Source organism: Myxocyprinus asiaticus, chromosome 8, assembly GCF_019703515.2.
Source record: "Myxocyprinus asiaticus isolate MX2 ecotype Aquarium Trade chromosome 8, UBuf_Myxa_2, whole genome shotgun sequence".
In the NCBI taxonomy this organism is placed as follows: Eukaryota; Metazoa; Chordata; class Actinopteri; order Cypriniformes; family Catostomidae; genus Myxocyprinus; species Myxocyprinus asiaticus.
In genome coordinates this window covers 40,189,378-40,213,680 of record NC_059351.1, presented here as the reverse complement: position 1 = coordinate 40,213,680, position 24,303 = coordinate 40,189,378, and the positions used below count along the sequence as shown (strand labels likewise).

Here is a 24,303-nt window from a genome sequence, read left to right as displayed (position 1 = left end):
CACCCAGGGCGCCATACAAGCTAGAACCGCCACTGGTATTAACCATGACTAGTAACCACGACTGTAGTAACCATGTCTTTTTTTTTTTTTTTTTTTGGCAGTAACCATGGTTTTACTATATGGTAACTTGGTTTTATTAATAGTAGCCTTTTAATAATATCTATGGTTAATTTTGTGGTTTTATATGTTACTCATACTTACTAATTTTTTAAAAGGTAAACAAAGCAGCCTAATAATATTCTGCTTAGGCCTATAAATATATAAAACATTTAAGTAATAATTTAAGTTACTAATTTTATCCAGAGAATTCGTAAAAATTTTATTTATTAGAGGTATCGGTATTGGTACCGATATCGGCGATACTGGCCTAAAAGTACTTGGTATCGGATCGAAAATAAAATAAGTGGTATGGCCCATCCCTAATGCTTAATGCTTTTTTTTTTTTTTTTTTGCAAGAAACATTTAAATCGGAGGTATTTCATTACTTTATAATACATATTTTTCCAGTGAAAAAATATGAATTTTTTAGAAGGGCTCCTGAAAACGTAATTTTTAAATTTATATTCCAGTCTCCAGTTAATGACGTCACGGCTCATGCACGATCCTCAATGCGCAAGAACTCCTTGGAATGGACCAAACAGAGCTACGAAACAGAAACACGCATATGCTTTTGACAGTAGTAGTAAAATAAATGAGAACTCTTGATTGTACAGTCTTGTGTCGTTCTTACAGGTTGCAGATGTTGTGCAAGCACTTGGTCTTTTGACTGCTGATGAGACCGAAGCAGGTAAGTGTCAGTTTATTTATTTATTTAAGTGTATATTAAAGTGTATTTACGATTTGTGAGGGGAGGAGGGTCAGTGTAAATCGACTTTAAGTGAAACATTGTTGGTTTAATACCTCACATCTTTAATATCTTTTTTAATGACCTGGATAAATGAAAAATCTATAGTCAGTGACCGACGTCGACGCTTCACAACACCTCAGACGGCCAATCATCATCGAGCCAGAGTATGCCATAGTAACAGTAAGTTTAGTCAAAACCAATATTTTGTGTAGAAAGGAAATACTTTTGTTTTAAAATGATATAACTTGATAGTTTTTCTAATATTTTGTTTGTACTAAACTGCCTATACCCTCATAGGCCCTGGCCCAAATGGTCCCCTCCGCCCATGTGGTCTTCCTCTGAGCGCAGACTTTGATGACGTAAGAGAGTGCAGACCGATGGGGCACTAGTCAGCAAGTCCATGAGGGGGCATGATTGGTAAAAGTGTGCATTTGGGACAGACTTCAATCAGATGATGCATTTTTTTACATTGTTTTTATTTACATGCAGTTTTACAAATTATTATTTAAAAAAGTCATGGCATTGATAGATAGGGTAAAGCAACACACTTTAAACTAACTATTGAATATTTGTTTTTAATTAAATAATTTCAAGCAACACACTGACAATAAAGCATTAGATAATAAAGAACCTCTGAAAAACAAAGTGCACAAATGACTACAGCAACAAAACACCATGTTTTATATCTTTAGAGAACAAATAAACATTATTCAGACACATGGATGGTTACAGCTTAGAACACAGTAAAATGTAAAGAAAGAACATACCACCATATATTTGCAAAAATAGTTATAAAATACACACAGCCACACTTCTGCAGGTATAAATAGCACTGTTAGACCGAATGTTGCTATATCAATAAATATAAGCAATCTTACAAGCTACAGCCATGTGCATTAAATTATTCTTTCCTGTCTTGATATTTTAGAGACTCACAATAATTATAAGATCCTCTCTGAAACAACAATAACAATAAATTGAAGAGGAGTAATTCCATATTTCTGGAAAATTAAATAAAACAAAGTTTTGAACAAGTTCTACACATCAGACTTAAAAGTGATTCTATATACCCATGATAAGCAAGTGATCCGCCGTTGACAATCAGGAAAAAGCGATTATTAAAATATATTTTTAATCCGCAATTGAACATCGCCTTGTCCGCCATGTTTTTTCCTCCAGCTGTGAAACTGGAGTCCTTCTGTCGCAAGGACTGTTGGGTAGCGGACTGCTGTGAGCCTCGAGTAGTGCGGGCTTCGACGAAGACCGCGTCGAGGGCGAAAAGGGGGCGCTCGCGAGAACCCTCACAAGCTCTAAAATCACAAATGGGACACACTACGGACTCGTAGACTTCACAAGCACGCGCAACTGAAGGCCACAAGACCGCAAGTCCAACATGAAGTGCACCATTTGGGACAGGGCCATATAGTGCACTATTTGAGGGGACATCCACTTTGTAGCGGTATCCGAAATCATTATCGACATTATCGAGGGCACTCATTCAATCCCATAATGCACCGCAATAACGAGTGTACAGCAAACACTAACTACACAATAGTTTACAGTCCTCAAATCTCAAATCTGTTTTTCATGTGCATCATAGCGGGATAATTAATGATTAACAGTTGGCCAGTCAAGCAAAACATACTTACCTGCTATCTTCTTTTTACAGGAGATGTTTCGCTGCTGTCGTTAGCATTATTGTCGTCTGACCTCTGTAATGACTTCCAGATTTTTGTTGTGTCATTTCCATACATGCACCAATGCTGACATTACCATTGTTGACCTTGTAGCCTATTATACTGATTTATTTTGTGTTTTTCCCCACTGTGCTAGGAGATAATGGTACTAATTGCTCCATCACATGGTTGGACCACTTCAAGGGATAGTTTACCAAAAATGAAAATTGTCATTTACTCACCCACGTCTTGTTTCATCATCGCATTAATTCATTGCAAATGACATTGCAGAATTCATAGAATCTCTGGGGTTCTGTTTCAGCATATACATGTTGTGCTTTATATTCCAAGCCACATGATTGCATTGTGTGAGAAATGGACAAAGCCAAGTCATTATAATCTGATAATCTCTTCCACTGCTGTAGCTTTCAGTCATTTTGGGAGAGGGGATCATATTCAGAGAACAAGAATTACATTTTGATCTGTATCTCTCATTAAGCAATGGCTTCAGGAGAACTGGCATTTACCATCCAAGTTGTATGACTACCTTATACTTTTATGGTGTGTCCCCCCCCCCCTTTTTTTTTTTTTAGCTTGGTGGTATAAAGCACTACCCACTCTCATAGTAAGATAAATATAATCTTGGAAGCTCTGACTAACATCTCATTTTGTGTTTTATGGAAGAAAAAACTAATATGGGTTCTGTACGAAATGAGGTTAAGTAAACTGCAATTTTCAGTTTAGGGTGAACTATTTATTTAACCTTTTTGAATACATAGCATGAACTTTACTCATGGGTGATGTGCAAATACCCATTTACCCATTAGTTGATGGATCAATAATTTAATTTGGTTATTGGCCCAATCCAGTGTAAAGCTATTTGAAGTGTATGAAACCAAAAATAGAATTATTTATATTTGTGAATCACCTATGGATATAGTACCTCTAAGGACTTTGATAGATGTACACTTCTTTTGTCTTAGTTATTTATTTATTATTTGTTGGTGTGATGGTCCCTGTGTCTCCAAATGTGAGTCAAATCTTTATATTCTTTAACCATTAATGTGTGGGGGAATGCAATGTCAGTGGGCACTCTTACATGTGAAGATAATATATATTGCCTAAACTTAGGCCAGATAATAGGGGGTTAAGTAGGCCATTTTTGTGAGTTGAGTTTTTTACAAGTTACTACAAAGCATTACACAACTGTAGCAAACTATTATGTGGATCACATCAAGTGTTAAATATATTGCAACCTTTAAGAAGCCTTTTTGATGTAAAAGAAACTTCCCTTTTTCAGTACACTGTATTTTAAAGATAATTTTGTAAAAATCCAAATAACTTTACAGATCTTTATTGTAAAGGGTTTAAACAATGTTTTCCATGCTTGTTCAATGAACCATAAACAATTAATGAACATGCACCTGTGGAACGGTCGTTAAAACACTAACAGGTTACAGACGGTAGGCAATTAAGGTCACAGTTATAAAAACTTAGGACACTAAAGAGACCTTTCTACTGACTCTAAAAAACACCAAAAGAAAGATGCCCAGGGTCCCTGCTCATCTGCGTAAACGTGCCTTAGGCATGCTGCATGGAGGCATGAGGACTGCAGATGTGGCCAGGGCAATAAATTGCAATGTCCGTACAGTGAGACGCCTAAGACAGCGCTACAGGAAGACAGGAAGGACCGCTGATAGTCCTCGCAGTGGCAGACCACGTGTAACAACACCTGCACAGGATCGGTACATCCGAATATAACACCAGCGGGACAGGTACAGGATGGCAACAACAACTGCCCGAGTTACACTAGGAATGCACAATCCCACCATCAGTGCTCAGACTGTCCACAATAGGCTGAGAGAGGCTGGACTGAGGGCTTGTAGGCCTGTTGTAAGGCAGGTCCTTACCAGACATCACCAGCAACATCGTCGCCTATGGGCACAAACCCACCTTCGCTGGACCAGACAGGACTGGCAAAAAGTGCTCTTCACTGACGAGTCGTGGTTTTGTCTGACCAGGGGTGATGCTCAGACTCGTGTTTATCGCCGAAGGAATGAGCCTTACAACGAGGCCTGTACTTTGGAGCGGGATCAATTTGGAGGTGGAGGGTCCATCATGGTCTGGGGCGGTGTGTCACAGCATCATCGGACTGAGCTTGTTGTCATTGCAGGCAATCTCAACGCTGTAGGTTACAGGGAAGACATCCTCCTCCCTCATGTGGTACCCTTCCTGCAGGCTCATCCTGACATGACCCTCCAGCATGACAATGCCACCAGCCATACTGCTTGTTCTGTGCTTGATTTCCTGCAAGACAGGAATGTCAGTGTTCTGCCATGGCCAGCGAAGAGCCCGGATCTCAATCCCATTGAGCATGTCTGGGACCTGTTGGATCGGAGGGTGAGGGCTAGGGCCATTCCCCCCAGAAATGTCCGGGAACTTGAAGTGCCTTGGTGGAAGAGTGGGGTAACATCTCACAGCAAGAACTGGCAAATCTAGTGACGTCCATGAGGAGGAGATGCACTGCAGTACTTAATGCAGCTGGTGACCACACCAGATACTGACTGCCTGCACCCCCCCCCCCATTATTCCATTTCTGTTAGTCACATGTCTGTGAAACTTGTTCAGTTTATGTCTTAGTTGCTGAATCTTTTTGTGTTCATACAAATATTTACACTTTAAGTTTGCTGAAAATAAAAGCATTTGAAAGTGAGAGGATGTTTCTTTTTTTGCTGAGTTTAGAAAGTGTATCCTGGTCTAAATAAAGTGCCTTCATAAAGTTTAATGTGTGTTTTGTCTTTATCCATAGGACCTCCATATAGCATAGGAATTTGACATGTCAGGCTCCCAAATTGTGATTTGTATTCTGTAGCAGAGGATTCCAAAATTTAATGTCCAAATAATTAATCATCTGAGACTGTAAAGGAAATGGATACAAAACAAAGGATGCATGAAATACATTACTATTAACATTTTATTTCACATTACCCCTTTTGTATAATTTAACTGTCCTCTTAGCCTTCCAAACGTACAGATGTACAAAACTTGGTGTTATGCAACTGCTATAGCAACAACAAAAACTTTGACAAATGCAATTTGTCTTGAGTTACTACGTGAAAGGTGGTGAAATTACGGGCCTGCATTACAGTCATGTTGCCAGTAAGTCATACAATTGCACACAAAATTACGAATATATTACGAAACTGGACCATTCTAGGTAGCTTGTGACATTAGGAGGACGTAAAGACAATGTTGTGAATTGGTAATCTAATGGTAAAGAAATTACAGGTTTGGGATGTTGTAGTTACGTTGCCAATAAGTCATTAAATTACCAAAATATTACGAATATAGTACGTAACTGGAATGTTCTTGGTTATCTTGCAATTTTAGGAGCCCGTAATAACGATGTTGTGAGTTGGTAATTTAATGGTAATGAAATTACGGGCCTGCGACACTGTAGTTACGTTGCCAGTAAGTCAGTCATGAAATTACCAAAAATTACGTAACTGGTACGTCGTGTGTTAGCTGGGCATGAACATACCTGATAGATCTTTGGTGACAAATTCTGTAGGTAAGCACGTCATGGCACCTCACAATCAAAGCGCCCTCTTTTCTAAAAATGTCTTGTGATTGCTCCTTCGAAATAAGTGCATGACAATGTTGTTCTATAACGGTGATTAAACGGAGAAAAAAGCCACAATAAGGCCGCGGAGCTTTTGTCCATCCACCTTGATGGATAACAGACCGGCCACTATAAGCGGAACCCCAGAACATAAACAATGCACTTTGAGACCAATGAGGGGACAGTTTAATCACGTGACTTGCGTAAACACATTTGTGAAAGCGATCCAAACCAAAGAGAAAATACAACATTGTAACAATTGAGTCCCTGTTTCAGAACAAAGCAAAAGGTCTACAGGTCTGAAAATGCCCTCAGAATGGTGCCAGAAACAAAAAACATCCAGTAAGCGGCTGTTCTGTGAACAGAAATGCCTTGTTGATGAGAGCAGTCAGACAGGTTAGAACTGACAAAGTCTATGGTAACTCAAGTAACCGCTCTATACAATTGTGGTGAGAAGAATAGGGTTGGCGCTGTTTTGGCGGCACGAGGGTGACCTACACAATATTAGGCAGGGGATTTTAATGTTGTGGCTGATCGGTGAATAATTTTATTAATATGATATGTGACAATTTAAAAGTTATTCTTTCTAGCCTACTTGAATGGGGAAAAGACAGAAATCTCCAAAACAGTTGGTCGAGATTGTGATCAAAGAACATACTACAAATCAGCAGTAAAATCTGACAACAAACTTATCATAAATTGTGCATCTTTAGCTCAGATCATGCTAAAAAACGTGGTTCAGCTAATGTGCCAGCACATTCTTGAGTGGATTAACAGACGATCTCTGTATCTGATTGGCGTTACATCTGTAACTTTCCAACCATTGTGTATTCCAATTTTTCCCATTTATTTCGATACAAGTGCCCCATCTCTGGCTCAACAGTCTCTAGTCTGAGTTTATGGACCTGTTGCAATGACAGCAACTACATGATCGTGTCAAATCGGCAACAATGAAATTCAGATAACTCTGTAATCAATAGAAATAGAACGGGCCCCTGGTACTATAAGAATAAATGAGGGGATCAGAATGAGAGATATCAGCTTTGACTTTTTGCTGTTGTATATTTATGATAGACTTGAATGGCCATTTAGAATTATTTAATTTCCAAAAGGTCCTCCACAAACATATATTTGTGGTTATGATGATTTTAACCACACAACAAAGACATATTTTGACCTTTGGAGCTGGTACTGTGTAACCTATAAACCGTTTTAGAATTTAGGGTTCTCAATTAGGCCAATACAACAGAAACACGTCTCTAACATTCACAATGTTAATATTTTTTTCCTTTACTAATTTTTCTTGACAGATGATGTGGAGTTTTTCCACTGCTTATTTTGGTTTCTGTTTGTTCAGGTAAGATCACTTCTTCCCACAAACTAAAAAAAAAAAAAAATTATTATTTTTAAAATACTATAACTGCTTATTGTGTTCAAGGAATATTCCGGGTTCAATATAAGTTAAGCTCAATTAACAGCATTTGTGGCATAATGTTGATTACCACAAAAATGTATTTAGACCTGTCCTTCCTTTTCTTTAAAAAAAAAAAAAAAAAAAAAAAAGGCAGCAAAAATCGAGGTTACAGTGAGGCACTAAGAATTGAAAATTAATGGGGCCAGTTCATAAACATTAAAATACTCACTGTTTCAAAAGTATAGCCATAAGACAAAAAGAATGTGTGTTAACAACACTTTAAAAGTAATAAAATCGCTTACCAACCTTTTCTGTGTAAACTTAAAGCCAATATTAGATTTCAATCTTTGCTGCCATACAGAGGTGACAACGTAAACCTTAAAATGACAAAACAACTTTACAGCTCAAAAGTTTTAACAGTAGTAGTAATGTAAGTGCTTTTATATAATTTTAACCTTGACATTTCTGACTTTAAAACCTCCAAAAATTGGCCCCATTCACTTCCATTGCAAGTGCCTCACTGTAACCTTGATTTTTGCTTCTTTTAAAAAAAGAAAAAAGAAAAAGAGGGACGAGACGATTTTTGTGGTAATCAACATTACGCCACAAATCCTGTTGACTGAGCTAAACTTGTGTTGAACCCAAAATATTCCTTTATCCAATGCCAAAATTAGAGCTCTCTCTCTCAAGGTGCTTTTGATGTTCATGCTTTATTATGTAACATGTTAGAATTATATGACAAGTAGAATAACTTACTTGGTGATTATGTTAACAAATGCTCCAATTTCCAGTGAAGTTAAATTAGTTACATTTTTAACTTTTTTCCATCCTTACAATGTCTGATGTGCTTATTTCTACAAATGCCCTCCATTCTTGCTCTCTTACAGCTAAAACAGATCACTCAGATCAACTCTGCACAGGACAAACTCTCACAATACCTTTGCTAGGACTTAAGCAAAATGATGCTACCCTCTCCTTTTCTGGGAAAGATTCAAATCTCATCCTAGTGATGAAAGGAGAATCCATGGTAACAGAAAACCTCAAATACAAAGATCGCCTTGTGTTGATCAGCAATGAAATCCAGGTGCTCAAAATTAATGTGACAGATTTGGGCAAATACAAACTCACGGATCGTAGAAGCAGAGAAGTTTCAGAGAATGCAGTGGACATTTATGGTAAGATCAGCATTTGTTCAAGTAAATGATATGCGATCAAACCTGCAGTCAGTTAGAATGTTTTTTTTTTTTTAATCTTTCTCTTTCTCCACTTCATTTCAATTGACTCTGTTTACATTCCTTATTCTCTATGTCCTCTTTCTCTCTCTTCTCGTCTCATGCCTTCCTCTTTGTCCAGTACCTAACTACACTCTAGCTGCAGTGGTGATTGCTGTTAGCATTGCAGTCTGCCTGTGCTGCTTCCTTGTAAAAATGTACAGGATGTGCCTGAATTGAACCACATGGGAGATCCAATGGACAAGATTTAGAAATGAGGAGGAGCTCTGAATAACTCTCTCAAAAAAAGTTTGCCCAGAATTATAGAAGGAAGAAATGTCTCTCAGCAAATATTCATTGATAAAACACTCTTTCTTTTACCCTCACAATGAAAAATCTATCTATAGGATTGCTACTCTGTGAGATGTGTGTGTGTGTGTTTTCAAGATATATTGTACAGGTTATTTTTGTAATTTGTCAGATAATTAAGAAATATACACTCATGAGCACTTTATGATGAATACCTGTACACCTACTTATTCATTAGATTATCTAATCAGCCAATCATGTGGCAGCAGCGCATAAGATCATGCAGATACGGGTCACATCAACCAGCATAATGGGAAAAAAAATTTCAGTGATTTTGGCCGTGGCATGATTGTTGGTGCCAGATGGGCTGGTCTGAGTATTTCTGTAACTGCTGATCTCCTGGGATTTTAATGCACAACAGTCTCTAGAATTTACTCAGAATGGTGCAAAAAAACAACTACTGAGTGGCAGTTCTGCAGACGGAAACGCCTTGTTACATTTACATTTATGCATTTGGCAGACACTTTTATCCAAAGTGACTTACAGTGCCCTGATTACAGGGACAATCCCCCTGAAGCAACCTGGAGTTAAGTGCCTTGCTCAAGGACACAATAGTGGTGGCTGTGGGAATTGAACCAACAACCTTCCACTTACCAGTTCAGTGCTTTAGTCCACTACACCACCACCACTCCATAATAGTGGTTGATGAGAGAGGTCAACGGAGAATGGCTAGACTGGTTCGAGCTGACAGAAAGACTACTCAGATAACTCCTCTATACAATTGTACTTAGCAGAACAGCATCTCAGAATGCACAACACATCAAACCTTGAGGCAGATGGTCTACAACATCAGAAGACCACGTTGGGCACTAGTGTTTTCAAATGAAAACATATTAATGTGGACGTTACCTAAGAAAGATAAGAAATTTGTACATACAAAATAAGAATTTCCATCTTTATTGTTTTAACAGTGACTCAAGTGCTGTCAGAGACTCTTAGCTTTCAGATGCTTGTTACACTTCTCTCACAAAGCAAAAAACGCATACAGATGTAGTTTGGTTTGGGGATGTATCATATTGTTCAATGTTTCATGATGTGACTCTCAGGTATTCCCTAACAGGAGGATTTTGGGGTCTAACACTGTGTCCTAACAAGATGCGATGTGATTCAATTCTAGATACATTTTATTGCATGCTGCATTATCACTTCTGGTTAGGACATAATGTGACCGTGGCAACATTTTTGCAAAACGAAATTACATGCTTCGTTACATGTTTCGCTGCAGTTTTCCAGTGAAATATCCAGCGAGGTGTGCCAAATGTGAGTGAAATGATGTCATAATCAGACAAGGTTTCCAAGGTGAATATTAGATTTTGTGAATCTGAATATTGGAGGTTTTAATGAGTAAAATGTACCTCCCTAACCTAAAACTTTAACCTAAATCTAACCAACAGTGTCCTAAAAGCAAAAAAAACAGACATCCTTAACTGGTCCTAAACCAACATCTAAACATAACCGATAGTGAGGAAAAAGCAAATGGGACATGAAAAGTACATTTTCTGAAGCAACCATGTCATTTCTTGTTGCTTCTATTACACTTGTCTCTCGTATCAGCTTGCTTATTTGGCTGGACTCAAACCGCGGTGAGCTATGGTGCGAGCTATTCACGTAGGAATAAGTGTGTGTCTCGGTTAATCGCGTGAGTAAACGCACCCAATTTACTTCGGCCAGGCTGCGCAGATGACAACATTCAGTGTTTTGTTTCTTTTTGCTTTCAGTACAACACGTAATGCAATAAGGTAAACACCACTATTAATCCTTGAGATTTCCAATCCAGAATACAGGTACAACCTGCTTAAACCATAGTCACACTCAAAATTACATTAAACGATTAAATGAGAAAACATAAACCCACATATTTTCTATTGAAAATATAAATTAAACTTGGAAATAATTTGTAGGATTTTGCAGGTGCGATTTAGGCCTACTGAAAAGGGCTAAATAGTTGATCGGTTCGTGATGCGCGAATGGCTTGCACGAGCAGTGCGAGTCTCATCACACTTTAATGGTGTTTAGCCTCCCATTCAGCTGATGAAAACATGCTCTGTGAAAATAAACATGCAAGATTTTTCACTCAAACTGTTATGCTGATAATATAATTTGTAATGAAAAATAAATGATTAAAATAGAAAAATGCAAAATAGAAACATTTTTAGACTCAAACTTTGGAAAATCACTTACATGCACATTTGTTTTTTTGCCATTGACCAGGAAAATAAAAAAATGGCACTCCATGTCAACAAGGTTGCCAACCCTGTGTTATAGTGTTTCAATATTTTAACACAGCAGTCCTTGATTAATAGTGAGAAAAATAAGTGTTTATAAAGTCATAATCAGCCATTGCTGTCGTGATTTGTGTGAGTGAATAAAACGCACAGTTGTTGTAGTGCCTCTAGTGTTAATTTCACCAGGGAACTGCAGCTAAACGTAGAACGTGGCACATAACCATGACATAGCTGCTTACAGATTCTTTGCCAAATCTTTTCTTATATAATTAACAGTATCTATTTTAACTCTCTTTTTACATCTAGTTGCTTTAACCTTTTAAGGAGCTTGAAAATAGAGCATTTCAAATCTTGTATTGCTCATTAAAATTTAAATATACTGTCTTTATTTCTATTGCTTAAACAGCACCATGCAAACCAGAGGAATAAGCCGCATATGAAGCTTAAAGGGATAGTTCACCCAAAAATGAAAATTATCTCATTATTTACTCACCCTTATGATATCCCAGGTGTATGACTTTCTTCACCAGAACACATTTGAAAAATGGAAAAATATCTTAGCTCAGTAGGTCCTTAAATTGCAAGTGAATGGAGATTTCACATTTAAAGCTCCAAAAAAATCACAGAGATTCAGCATAAAATGTATCCATACACCAGCTGTTAATGTCTTTTAAAGCAACACATTTGGTCGCTTTTGGTGCGAAAAAGATAAATATTTAAGTACTTTTTAAAACTGTGATTTTTGGAGCTTGCATTTTAAGGACCTACTGAGCTAAAATATTTTCTATTTTATTTCAAATGTGTTCTGTGAAGAAAGAAAGTCATACACACATGGTATAACATGAGGGTGAGTAAATAATGAGAGAATTTTCATTTTTGGTTGAACTATCCCTTTAATAGACCTTATTCACGCTAGCGCCATCTTTGCCATTTTTAATGGGAATGACAAGGAGGCTGTGAGGGATACACTTACCATCTCTTCAAAGCTCCTTGATCACATCTGATTTTCAACAACTCATGTTGTCTGAAGTTCTTTGTATACTCAATGTTCTTGGACAGATATTTTTCCAATGTTTTGTCCACAGAACGATCCAAAAACATTTTAAACTGCAGTACAGCCCACTGAAAAGACTGTAAGTCTATCCCTCACAGCTATCCCTCTAAGTTTCACTTAGAAATTGCCAATGCAGTAAAAACAATATTTTGACAGGTAACCTTATAACTTCATGTGCTTCATATGGTAACAATGGTTTTATTCAAGTAAAAAGAAAATGATTTAATAAGACTGAATTAATCTAAGGACATCTGGTTACACCAATGAAAGTCATTTAAAGGGTCAGATCAAGAATTGCTTGAATGCAGGACAGGATTTTAAAACCTACATGTTAGTTCTTCATCTTCATTGTTCAGTTTTGTAAATGAAGACCATGGTAGAGGAAAAAATGGCTGCAATTGTAAGTGACATGAATAATATTTTATTTTCTATTTTTCAAATGTTGTCATTGAAATAAACCGTTTAAATCCATTTTGTGTTGCTCTATGCACCCTATCCCTGAATAATGTCATAAGCAACAAAAACATGGTTATTTGAATGCAGTGTAAACACATTTTGTCTTTTTCAATTTCCACATCCTATAGCCCCAGTACCTGCAAACCAAATAATCTTCCACTAATAATTAAACCCTTCAAAAACCAGGTGCAGTTTTGCTATAGCACCCTTTTGCAAAATCTTACAGTTTCACTTTGGAATAAATGATGTTGTAACTACTAGAAAATATTGAAGCTCCTTCCATATTTATTTAGGATCAAGCATCTCCTGATTACGCAAAATGAAACCGTGGTTCTGTTGCTTAGATGTCACCATAATATGCTAGATTATCCTCAGATTTACTACACACTAGCATGGAGGAAAAGAGTTAGGGTTATTTATGGGCTATACAAGGGTCTCTCAATCATTCCACTTTGCTTTTTTCCATCTCTCTCAGACGTCTCTCCAGAATCTTGATTTTGTCCTCAAGGTGTGTATCTCGCTTTTCAGATGTTGAACCGATCCCTAACAGGACACAGACACACACCAGACCCACTAACCTCAACGCAGTGGTTTCTGTAGTGGCTCCAGTATCACTGAGAATCAATCCAAACATGGCGATTGCAAAGGTGAACTTCAGCAGCCACAAAGCCTGCCGCACAGCCCCAACGACTAACCTCAGGATGAGGGAGATTATCCAATAGGCAGTAATAGCCAATAGCATCCACTGAGTAATGAAAATGATTCCCTCTGGTGTAACTTGTTGGAAGGGTAGCTTGGCTAGACAGACAAAGATATAGAAATTAATTTAAAAACACAAAACAAACACCAGCTCTCCATTCGTCACAAAGCCCTGGCTATAGAGGTCAGTCGGCAGAGGCAAACCTGGCTTCAAAGAGAGGACAGGCTGTGCTGCCACTATGATCAGGAAGCAGTAGATGTAAAGCTGCATTTCGTGACTGGATGCACTAGGGATGGCAGTTTCAATTGTTCTCTCACCTCAGACCATACTGATAAATGCCGCTGTCAAAATTTGCACTTATTTACACGGCCTGATATCTTATTATTGAACTGCTGGACATGATATGAATACACAAATAGATGATTACAAATATTGTGACTAAGAGTATTGCAATACATCCATATAAGATTGTATGGGCACAGCTCTAGTTTATTATAAAAATGATCACTAACATATATATTCAAAAAAGTGACCAAAAAAAAAAAAACTTTTGCACCCGCACTTATAGAAACATACATTCGAAGTCTTCTGAAGCGATAATTGCTTTTAACATTTATTTCTTTAACAATGTCATGCATTCACAGCACCAACAGCATGGTGAGAGAAGCATTTCATTGTTGCCCACAGCAGGCAAATTCACAAAGGAAAATCAAATTGCAATATTCGAGTAGTGTATTACTGGCTGAATATTTAAATATCGATTAATCAATTACTCGTGCACATCCCTAGAATGCACAAATACAAATCTTTCCTGGTTTTAGAACTGCAATAATAATTTAAAAAAAAACACTCCCTCTCATATTGGAGACTTCTGCAGGGTGGCAACCAGATGTGACTTTCTGCCACAACCTGAAAATGTATTTATTTATTTTCTGTCTTACCTGACACCAGTTTGATTTGATTTTCACTACTGACATTTCAATTAATATCGTACTTAATATAGTACTTCCTGTGCACACAAAAAAATTATGAGTAATCAAACAAAATTAAATAAACTAAATATTTTAAGTTTTATTAATTTAATTTTGTGAAAAATTACACCATTCAATATTATAGAATTTTATTATGAAACTGAAATGCATAAATCGTACAAATAGGCAAAAATATATTTTTTGAACTCATGTTCACCTTGACATTTTTTTAAAATCACAAAATAAAAATATTCATCCAGTCAAGCTCTTTGAATTTAAATGTTACATGTGAGCATGTGCCTATAAACTACAAAAGATGTGTAAATAAGAGATTTTCTGCACAAGTACCGTCAATTCCCGCTGCTTCCAGGATTTCAGTAACGTACTGGATGACCACAGTAAGGGCAGATGCCACTGCGTCCGACAGCCACTTCACACCGCTGCGCACACACTGATACCAATAAATACACAATGTTACAGCGCCGGTACTAAGATGTTTATATATATATATATATATATATATATATATATATATATATATATATATATATATATAATACTAAAATGTCATTTTGATCTTGTGGGCAAGTGGTTGTCTCTTCATCTGATCGGAAGCGGGGTGTCATAAATTTGTGGGGAGGGGGTCACAAGGATAATCTAGGGGGCAGTGGCTCCCCTTGCCCCCATTTAGACCTGGCCATGCAATGTTATCAATGTTTTTATATAAATAAATAAAAAGTACATCAAATTACATAAAAATGAAAAGCATCATTATGTAGTAGTAATACAAATCATGTGAATACATACACTGAAAATTCCGTATTAACGGCTCATACTTGTCACAAATATGAGCTCACCTTGAGCGACGAGTCGACTACTTGTTCACCGACCACAGAGACCAGATAACTGTGGGCCTCCTCGGACAAACTTTTGACAAAGGACCGCAAATTTTGCAGGGGACTAGACTGATTATTCCATTCCAGAGTGTGAGCAGGCGGTATCAGCAGATATGAAACTGAAAGTATAAGTAAGTAAAGATATAAAAACCGACCCATCCTTAAAACTGAACGCCACGTGAACGCCAAACAGGCTCCGTCGAGACGTAATTTAAATGCGTTCTCCGACAAACTATAGGTGATTAAAATTATTTTGACAATTTGAACTTGATGATTTAAGCGCTAAATTCACTCGGAGTTTTAAATAGGCATTATTACATCAGTGTCAAACAAAATGTCTCTCAAAGGACATCATTTCTATCGTTCACCATCAAACTCGCACTTTACGAAACTAATCCATAGAAGTTTCTTTCCCTTAAACAATGTCTTCTTCCTCTTCCTTGGAAGGAACTCTCATGCCACCTACTGGCGAAATGGAGACTGCTTTGCATTAAAAACGTCACAAATTGTTTTTCTTATTTTTCTTTGGATTTATTGGCGGTTGGCAAACCAGCTTAGGTGCATTTCCGCCACCTACTGGGGTGGAGTGTGAGGCATTGACGAAGAAGAAAATAAAAAGATGGAAGAGAGAGCGAGAAAAAAAACACCTATCTGAAATGTAATTTTTTAATCTGAATATCATATTATTTCCCAAGGACTTCTTCCAATCAGACCTGTTGTCTTTAGGTAATCTAATGTCACAAACTGATCCCATATGAGAGTTATATAACACCTTAATGTTAAAAAGTCTGCTGTACACTCTATAAATCGACAACATGACACAAAGTATGGTACTCTCTCTGTCATACATACTGTATGCATAGATTTATTTAATGTTTTCTTTCAGTGCGTTCAAGTACAATTGGGGAGTAAAACAGGAAAATAGAGAATGATTAAAAGAGGACACTGAAAAAGAGATTATTTCTATCTGTGTGAATGTTTTTCCTTACGCAGCAGATAGGCTTTTTTTGTGGGGAAATGCACGGTGAAATAAGGGTCAAACAGTGACAAGATAGCTGTCTCATTTCGAGCATTATCCATGGCTGTCTCTCCCCACACATCTCTCTCCTGAGAGCAGACAGGATAAAAATTGGAGAGAAAGAGAAAAAACAAAAAGGTTTACACACATTTTTCAGACACATCTATTGGGCTACTTTAAAAAAATGCTTTTGGTTATGAAGCCTTATGGTCAATATATCATCAATGTTTTTAATATTAAATTATGTTTACAGTTTTAGTTATGACATTTACCACATTTGAAGCCAGTCTACCTTATTATCCTCTATCCCCCCCCAAATTAGACAGTAGCTCTTACTAGTGGTGTTGCACCATATTTCAGTAGCTTGGCAATCATGGCTTTGTCTTGCAGACTGACGGCCTCGTGCATTACTGTGCGCCCATCATAGTCTTTAGAGTCCATGTCAACTCCTGATAGAGACCAGGCATGCAGCAGGTGGTAATCTCTGTTCCGTACTGCTCTGTAGTGACAGGTGAAAGAAAAACAAGACTAGACTCAGTAGAAACCGTAATGTGTAATGGGAATGTTTGTTTAATGTTAGTTGTGTAAATATATGCATGGAAATTGAGAGAAATTACAGGAATGCTGCTTACTGGATCATTTCCATGGCAATTCTCACAGGGTGTAGATTAACAGGGACTCCTTTCATGTGCAGGAGCTTGACAACATCATAATGCCTAGAAGAATTGGAATTTGTAACAATTCAACAGTTATTGCCGGCATTTCTTTATTTATTATGCTTATTTTCGGGGGTCCTGGAGACAGCTGTCTCAAACATGACAGATGTACTTTTTCATATATAGGTCACATAGTTGTCCATGAAGCACTAGACAGAAACCATTCCTTCTCTCTTTAAAATACTCTCACACACTAAGCTTGCTGCTACACCTATGAAGATAATTTAATACTACTAAGAAGATATGCACGTGCAGTGTAAGATTTATGAAAGTGTAAAAAAATTGGAAAGCACTGAACGTTTAAGTGTGGATCAAGTTGCAAGTGTAAGAAAAATAGATTTGCAGCATTTTAATGCTTTGCATAAGTGTAAATCATATGTTGTGAATCTTTAGCTTTCTGACATAAATGACATAAATTTGATCTGTATTCTTCTGACCTTATTTATTTATTTATTTATTTTAGCACTTACACTTTTGGCACTGTTATTTGCACCTAAATATGGCCATAAACACGGCAAACCTGCAATCAGTGATGTGCAAGAAAAGAGAGGGACATTAAAATGGATAAACCGTGTAGAACCAGTCTTTATATGTACAAATAAACTATTGCAAAAGTGTAAATGATTTGAGTTTGTGGCGAAAATATTTTCCAGATATTACTAGTTTACAGACATAAACTCTGGTACATTTTTGGACTGTCGCCCCCGATTTTTCACACTCAAATTTAAAAGCTCACCATTGAAACTGTGGACTAAATAATAAAAAAATTAAATAAAATAAAAATAATAATTCAGAAATCACCCCCCAAATAAAACAAAAAAAGACTCCAATTGTTCATAAATAATGTTGTATGTGTTAATAATCTTTATGATAAAAAGAACATTATTTTATTTTATTGTCCTGACTTTGTAAGCATGTAATTCTGGTTCTGTTTACTCTGCCTCACTTTGAAAAGTCTTATTTCATTCCACTTGATGGCAGCATGCACTAGAAAAAAGAAATAAGAATTTTGTACCTCTCTGAATTTTGTAACTTCAGAGTAAACTGGCCAACAAAAATATAATTTGATTGGTTATAAAAAAGCAGGAAGACCCGCATTCCCGCTTGCACTTGCAAAACTCTTTTAAGTGAGAAAGTTGTGCCAAAAGTGTGAGCGCAACAAAAGGTAAGACAGAACAATGTATATCAGACAATTTGTGACACAAACACAAGTCATTTACACTTTTGCAATATATATATTTTTTACACATATAGACTAATAATATGCAGTTAAACCGTTTTTCTGTTCAAGACACCCTTGCATATTGCCGATTGCAGGTTTGCAATGTTTTTTTGCCATATTTAGGCGAAACAATGGAAGTCAGAAGAATACAGATCAAATTTATTTTGTGTTAATATTAAGTTACAGATTCACAACACATGAATTACATTTATGCAAAGCAAAACAACATTGTGAGACTTTTTTTTCTTATGCTTGCAACTTAATCCACACCCTTACAAAACATTCTGTGTGCATTGAATTTTTTTACACTTGCAATTTGATTTGCGTTTTTACAAATCTTACTCTGCGAATGCAAATCTTTTAGGTACAAATTTACCCTCATATATACCTCAGTTCCAACATTGCACAAGCTAGGCATAAACAATTGATGCAATACTGCCCCCTAATGCTGGTTTGGATTGAAATTCAGCTGGGATTTGAAGCATGATGTGTCAAGGTAAGACCAGACAGAGGCAACACATGTGGTATAGATTAGTGGTTCTCAACCAGGGGGCCTAAAAGGGGTCCTCTGCAAACATCTAAAGGGGCTGCAAGATGACTTACAATTATTTAAATTATTTTAAAATAATCTTATTTAAAATGCTAAAACCCACTTAAAAATTCAAGACTACAACATCTTAAGTGACAGTTCCTGAAACTTCTTGAATCATTATAATAAGATCTTTGATAGTTGAATCAGAAGCTGACAGATTTGACTTATTTACTAATTGCAGCTCTAGAGTCTACAACCCATTTCAAATCCCATAGAGGTGAAGTACCTGTTCTTTATGGCCATGTATAATGGGCACTTTCCAAAGCGGTTCACAAGCTCACGGGAAGCCCCCTTTGCCAGTAGGAACTTAACCATGTCTAAGTTCCCCAACTCACAGGCCGTATGAAGAGGCTTGATACCATCATAGTTTCCACAGTTGACATCCACCTTAAAAGGTTTTAAAAATAAATAACAAAAAGTGCTTTGTGTATAAAAATTGTTTTGAAGACTAAATTTTAGTGTAATTTGCTGTGTTGGTTACAGGCTGCATTTTAGGAAATGTGAAATTTAGTTACCTTCTCTAGTAGGGCTCGTAGAGAGATGAAATCGTTGTTTTCCACAGCATCACAAGCAAAGGAAGCAAGGGTATTTTCAATCAACGCTCTCTTTGCCTGAGAGATAGCATTGAATTACAGATCTATACTTCCCATAAACATACACACAGAAAGTCCATCAGAGTAATTAATGTGTCAGCACAAGCATGCCTTGTGGTCTTTGCCATGAAGCCAGTTGAGTTCCAGCACTTTGCCCAGCCTGCACAGGAACTCTTTGTCTCGGACCACCACTCCACTGATAACGATGGGCTTAAGGCTCATGTTGGTCACAGTTGGTCTCTGCATCACAGAGCTCTGATTGGAACAAAAAGGAAGGTCATTTATTGTTATTAAGAGGAAATCGAAGAGTTTCAGAAACACTCATATGCACACAGGCCAAAACTCAGTTAGGGACCCAACAATATACAGTCAGCACCATAATACCATCCAAAGAGGTTCTGTTTGATCTGTCTGAACAACCGACTGTACTAACAGATCCCCTTAAATGAATATATTAAAAAATTCTCAGTATAAACAGATTTTTTTTTTTTTTTAGCTCAGCACCACCACACTCCCCAGCAGACCCTACGACCAAATTATCAAAACCAGAATTAGTTTATTGTTTTAAATACACAAGGAAAATGGAAAATAACCATGTCAGCAACTACTCTTTTTTATTAGGCTATTATTATTGATATGAGGTTTGACGGAACAAAATCATCATGTAGTAATGGTAGTGAGCATGATTCACATGTAGGCCTATCATCTAACAGCACAACTTTCACGATAGGGTTAAGGGAATATTCCAGATTAAATACAAATTAAGTTTAGTCGACAGCATTTGTGGCTTAATGTTGAATACCAAAACATTTAAATAAATAAATAATAATAATTTAAACTAGTTCCTGCTTTTCTAGAAAAAAAAAAAAAGTATGAGGTTACAGTGAGGCACTTACAATGGAAGTGAATGTGGCCAATTTTTGGAGGTTTTAAAGACAGATATGTTAAGCTCATAATTTTAATAAGCATTTACATTAATTCTTCTGTTTAAAGTGTGTATTATTTGAGTTGTTTAATTCATCATTTATACGGTCGTATTAAGGTTTACGCATTACGTCGTCATGGCAACGAAGTTGTAAAATTGCCTAACTTTACACCGGAAAGGTTTTTAAGCGATTTTATCACATTAATATTATGTTCACATGCATATTGTTTATGTCTTGTGGTAATACTTTTGAAACTGTGAGTATTTAACGTTTACAGATTGGCCCCATTCACTTCCATTGTAAGTGCCTCAATGTTACCCAGAAATTTGCTTTCTTTTCTTTTTTTCCTTTTTTTTTTTTTTTTTTAAAGAAAAGGAGGGGAAAGTCGAAATAATTTTTTGTGGTAATTAACATTATGTCACATATGCTGTCCATTGAGCTTAACTTATATTGAACCCGAAATATTCCTTTAAGTAACGTTGTTTTTTTAGCTTTCGACCGCGGTTGGCTATATGCATCAAAACAAAGCCTGATCGCTTGCCGTAGGAAGCAAAACAAACCTCAGGTCCAGTAGAAACCCATCTAAAATGTATTATCAGTCATCCGCGGATATATTTCTGGTTTTAGGGAGGACTGTTGTCTGTGTTGACATCCTGTAGCAACGTTACGAATCCTACTAGTGGTACTACGGCTAAGCTCATGAATATTAATTAGGCCATGAGTGTGTTGCTTGGCAAACTTCCTGTTTTGGACCGTTCCTTGGAATATGGTAATTCCCAGCTGACTTGCGACCAATAACCAAAGTTTATCTTTAGCAATTCTGTCAAGGCTCTTTTGAAAAGCGTTGCAGATAGGGTTAGGAAAGAATAAGGTCCTGGCAATATACAATACAGATAGAAAAGAAAAAGAGTCGTCGAATTTAGGTTCACGAAGCTTTACTATCTCGAGAAGCTCTTGGGAAAGTTCAATAATTAGTTCAAGAACTGATGCACAATGGCGACAGCCAGGTTAAAGTCTCATTTCATGTTGGACAGCAACTAGTTTGCCGTTTGCAAATATGAAACTTTTTATATATAAAGTGACGAGACATAAACATATCGACAATTTACAGGTAATGCAAAGCAAATATCTGGTTAAAGCAAAAGGATGATAAAGCATTCAGAATTTACAAAAATAAATGTAAATGAATAAAAATACTTTTTATGAGGCATTCAATATCTCTTAAATGACCATTTTAATCATTAGCCTACTTGTTGTAGAGGACATCGTTAGGAAGAAATTTGAACATATACAGGCAAACATTGCTAACTAAGTACAGCTTACATGCAATCTTAAAAAAAAAAAAAAAGTGGTCATAAATGAAATATCTCTGATGTTATACTTGTAGATTAAGCAGGATGTCATTCATTCACCGTGAGAGAGAGAGAGAGAGAGAGAGAGAGAGATTTTACTGAACATTAAAAAACGTCTGGAAAAGAATAGAGGGCTAAATTCAGTTATTGTAGCAATCATTTAAACAAATCCATTCATGAGTTAAGCTTTGCTTTTTTTTTTTTTTTTATTATTATTTTTCTTCAGCCAGTGAGAGGAATCACAGAGGTAAAGAAACAGAAATGAATGACAGACAATGCAAACGTAATCGATGATGTTAAAAATGACCTGGCCTAAAACAAATATTTTTAAAACAATAAAATAAACTACTGTTTTCTCTTACCGAGTAACAATTAAAGTACTTCCTTAGGTTATACATTACAACTGTGAAAGCAGAGGACATTCCTGTCTGGACCATAAAGATCATTGAGATGGTTATCTTCACTCCTCTGCTGAAATGCTGAATTAAAGAAAGAGTCCTTAATGGTCAGCATACGTTTTTATTTCAATGTGCATATATTCTTAATATAAAATGATAGAACTTTCTCATATGAGGGTGTAAGATACATAGAGTGGCATAATACTGGTGGTAACACAATTTCTCGGGTTCATCCTCAGTGCATTCGATTGTCAGGTTGTAAGCGATGTCAATACAGTACAAGACAAGTGCAATAACTGAGATGATCATGGCCACAACAGAGATAGCCAAGCAAACAGAGAGCTAAAGACAAGAAAATCTTTCATCAGTTTTTAATTACACTATCCGGTTAGTGAAGATGTGTGGTTAGCTGTGTTTGGATTTTATTTAGTTGATAATTGTATAGAAACTATTTTACAGAATGTGCCTGTTGTATGGAATTATTAGCATGTGAAAATCAGTGAGTTATTTGTCAAGACTAAATTACATTATATTACAAGAACTGCATAATCTGGAGTACTCTCTAACAATATTTGCAAATCAACTCACTGTCTTAATACTGGCCTGTTTGTCCGTTACTATTGTGACTGCAGCTGAAATGACAAACTCTTTGGGAAAAGGGACACAAAGAATAAAGTTTAATAATAGGTAAAACAACTTCATGGTTGATGGTCTCAACTATTGACATGCACAATATACCATACATTCCTATGACCCTGAATCGAAGTGAATTTGTACTAAACTATTATTACTTTAAGGAATATTCCTTATTCAAAACACAATCGACAGCATTTCTGGCATAATGTTGATTACCACAAAAATTAATTTGGACCTGCCCCTCTTTTTCTTAAAAAAGAGAGCAAAATCTGTGTTAAAGTGAAGCACTTACAATGGAAGTGAAAAAGTGTAGCCACAAGACGTAAACAATATGGGCTCTATTTTCATGAGTGCGCAACGTCCGTGTGCTACGTCTTATCCAATTTTCGTGGGCGTGCTATTTCTAAGTGCAATTTTCATGTGGGAGTGTTTGCGCTATCTGTGGATGTATGGGCGCAAACTGTGGGTGTATTGTATGTTAATGAAGTATGTATGTTTGCTATTTTCCTTAGAAATAGGTCATTGCGCTAAGACATTTCAAAAGCAGGTCTGTTTTCAGGAGTCTAAATCCAGTTCCTGGATTTGAAGTTTGGAGATTCCACCAGAATACGGTAATGTCCAAATATTGTGGAACATCAAATTATGTCCCTGACAATCATAGTTGTTGCCATTTTATGAAACAAAAATGTATGAGATTTGTATTAAACTTTCTAGAGGTCATGGTTTATTTTTCCTCTATTATTATTTTTATGTTTATATTTACAATTGTATTTATGATCTAATTTGTATTGGTATTTTTCCAGCTTTTGTCATCGAGTGATTTTTAACTCACCGCAAAAGGGCGGGTGAAAGTGTTTGGAGAGTGTAAAATCTTTGGATTTGGTATTATTTTTTTGACCACTTTGCTATTTTGATTATATTTTCATTTCGTTTGAAGTGTAATTTGAAATTAGAAAAAAAAATGTGTTTAATTTTTTCAAAATCAAACTCGACCAGTAGAAGTGAAGTTCGTGCCAATACTATTAATACTAGCCATAATTTGTGTGTCAGTAGATGACAATTATTAATAATATTTACATTCTCTATTATTTAACAGAATGTACATACAAATCCTGATGAGAATCACATCTATGCTTATAAAAGGAGCGTGTCCCTGTCACTGAAATATTTATATTCTTATAATTGATTGCATACAGTCCATTTAGACTACCAACTTCTTATGGATGTGATGTCTTTGTGTATATAGCTGGTGTTTGAAAGGGAATGGACTATATAATAGGACACAGACCGGAGAAGAACCTCAGAATTAACTTGCACTTGACCCAGACAATTAGTGTTTTGTACACAAAATTTCCCCAAACCCACTTGTGCTTAGACTTAGCACATGCTTGCACAAAAATACCAAAACT

The 24,303-nt window shown here is 36.5% G+C and overlaps 3 protein-coding genes across 4 annotated transcripts in view; all 3 read right to left on the bottom strand.

Annotated features, from left to right (window-relative positions):
* LOC127444588 (uncharacterized) overlaps positions 1 to 13,592 on the bottom strand; it is a 28,246-nt gene extending 14,654 nt beyond the window's left edge. For both annotated transcript variants that reach the window (XR_007897848.1, XM_051704043.1), the window contains exon 1: positions 13,453 to 13,592. The gene's annotated coding sequence lies outside the window, so the exon portion shown is untranslated. The remainder of the gene's footprint in view (positions 1 to 13,452) is intronic.
* On the bottom strand, positions 12,817 to 15,904 carry tmem109 (transmembrane protein 109). The gene is made up of 3 exons (XM_051704066.1): positions 15,403 to 15,904; positions 14,894 to 14,996; positions 12,817 to 13,672 (listed from the first exon to the last, which is right to left on the bottom strand). Exons 1-3 carry the CDS (start codon positions 15,598 to 15,600, stop codon positions 13,317 to 13,319), a joined length of 657 nt encoding a protein of 218 aa, XP_051560026.1. The 5' UTR covers positions 15,601 to 15,904; the 3' UTR covers positions 12,817 to 13,316.
* Positions 15,905 to 19,172: 3,268 nt separating this feature from the next.
* Positions 19,173 to 21,172, bottom strand: LOC127444769 (myotrophin-like). Its single transcript, XM_051704321.1, has 4 exons — positions 21,069 to 21,172; positions 19,694 to 19,837; positions 19,505 to 19,600; positions 19,173 to 19,376 (listed from the first exon to the last, which is right to left on the bottom strand). Exons 2-4 carry the CDS (start codon positions 19,826 to 19,828, stop codon positions 19,173 to 19,175), a joined length of 435 nt encoding a protein of 144 aa, XP_051560281.1. The 5' UTR covers positions 19,829 to 19,837; positions 21,069 to 21,172.
* Between the last annotated feature and the right edge of the window lie 3,131 nt (positions 21,173 to 24,303).

What these genes read in the sequence shown, in the direction of transcription:
- tmem109 (XM_051704066.1), bottom strand. Translation starts at nt 15,600, where the DNA reads ATGGGTCGGTTTTTATATCTTTACTTACTTATACTTTCAGTTTCATAT. An exon ending in TAGTCGACTCGTCGCTCAAG is followed by an intron (nt 14,997 to 15,402) that starts GTGAGCTCATAT and finishes TATTGGTATCAG; the next exon opens with TGTGTGCGCAGCGGTGTGAA. An exon ending in GGAAGCAGCGGGAATTGACG is followed by an intron (nt 13,673 to 14,893) that starts GTACTTGTGCAG and finishes TTGTCTGTCTAG; the next exon opens with CCAAGCTACCCTTCCAACAA.
- LOC127444769 (XM_051704321.1), bottom strand. Translation starts at nt 19,828, where the DNA reads ATGCAGAGACCAACTGTGACCAACATGAGCCTTAAGCCCATCGTTATC. An exon ending in TTCATGGCAAAGACCACAAG is followed by an intron (nt 19,601 to 19,693) that starts GCATGCTTGTGC and finishes GCTATCTCTCAG; the next exon opens with GCAAAGAGAGCGTTGATTGA. An exon ending in TACGAGCCCTACTAGAGAAG is followed by an intron (nt 19,377 to 19,504) that starts GTAACTAAATTT and finishes AAACCTTTTAAG; the next exon opens with GTGGATGTCAACTGTGGAAA.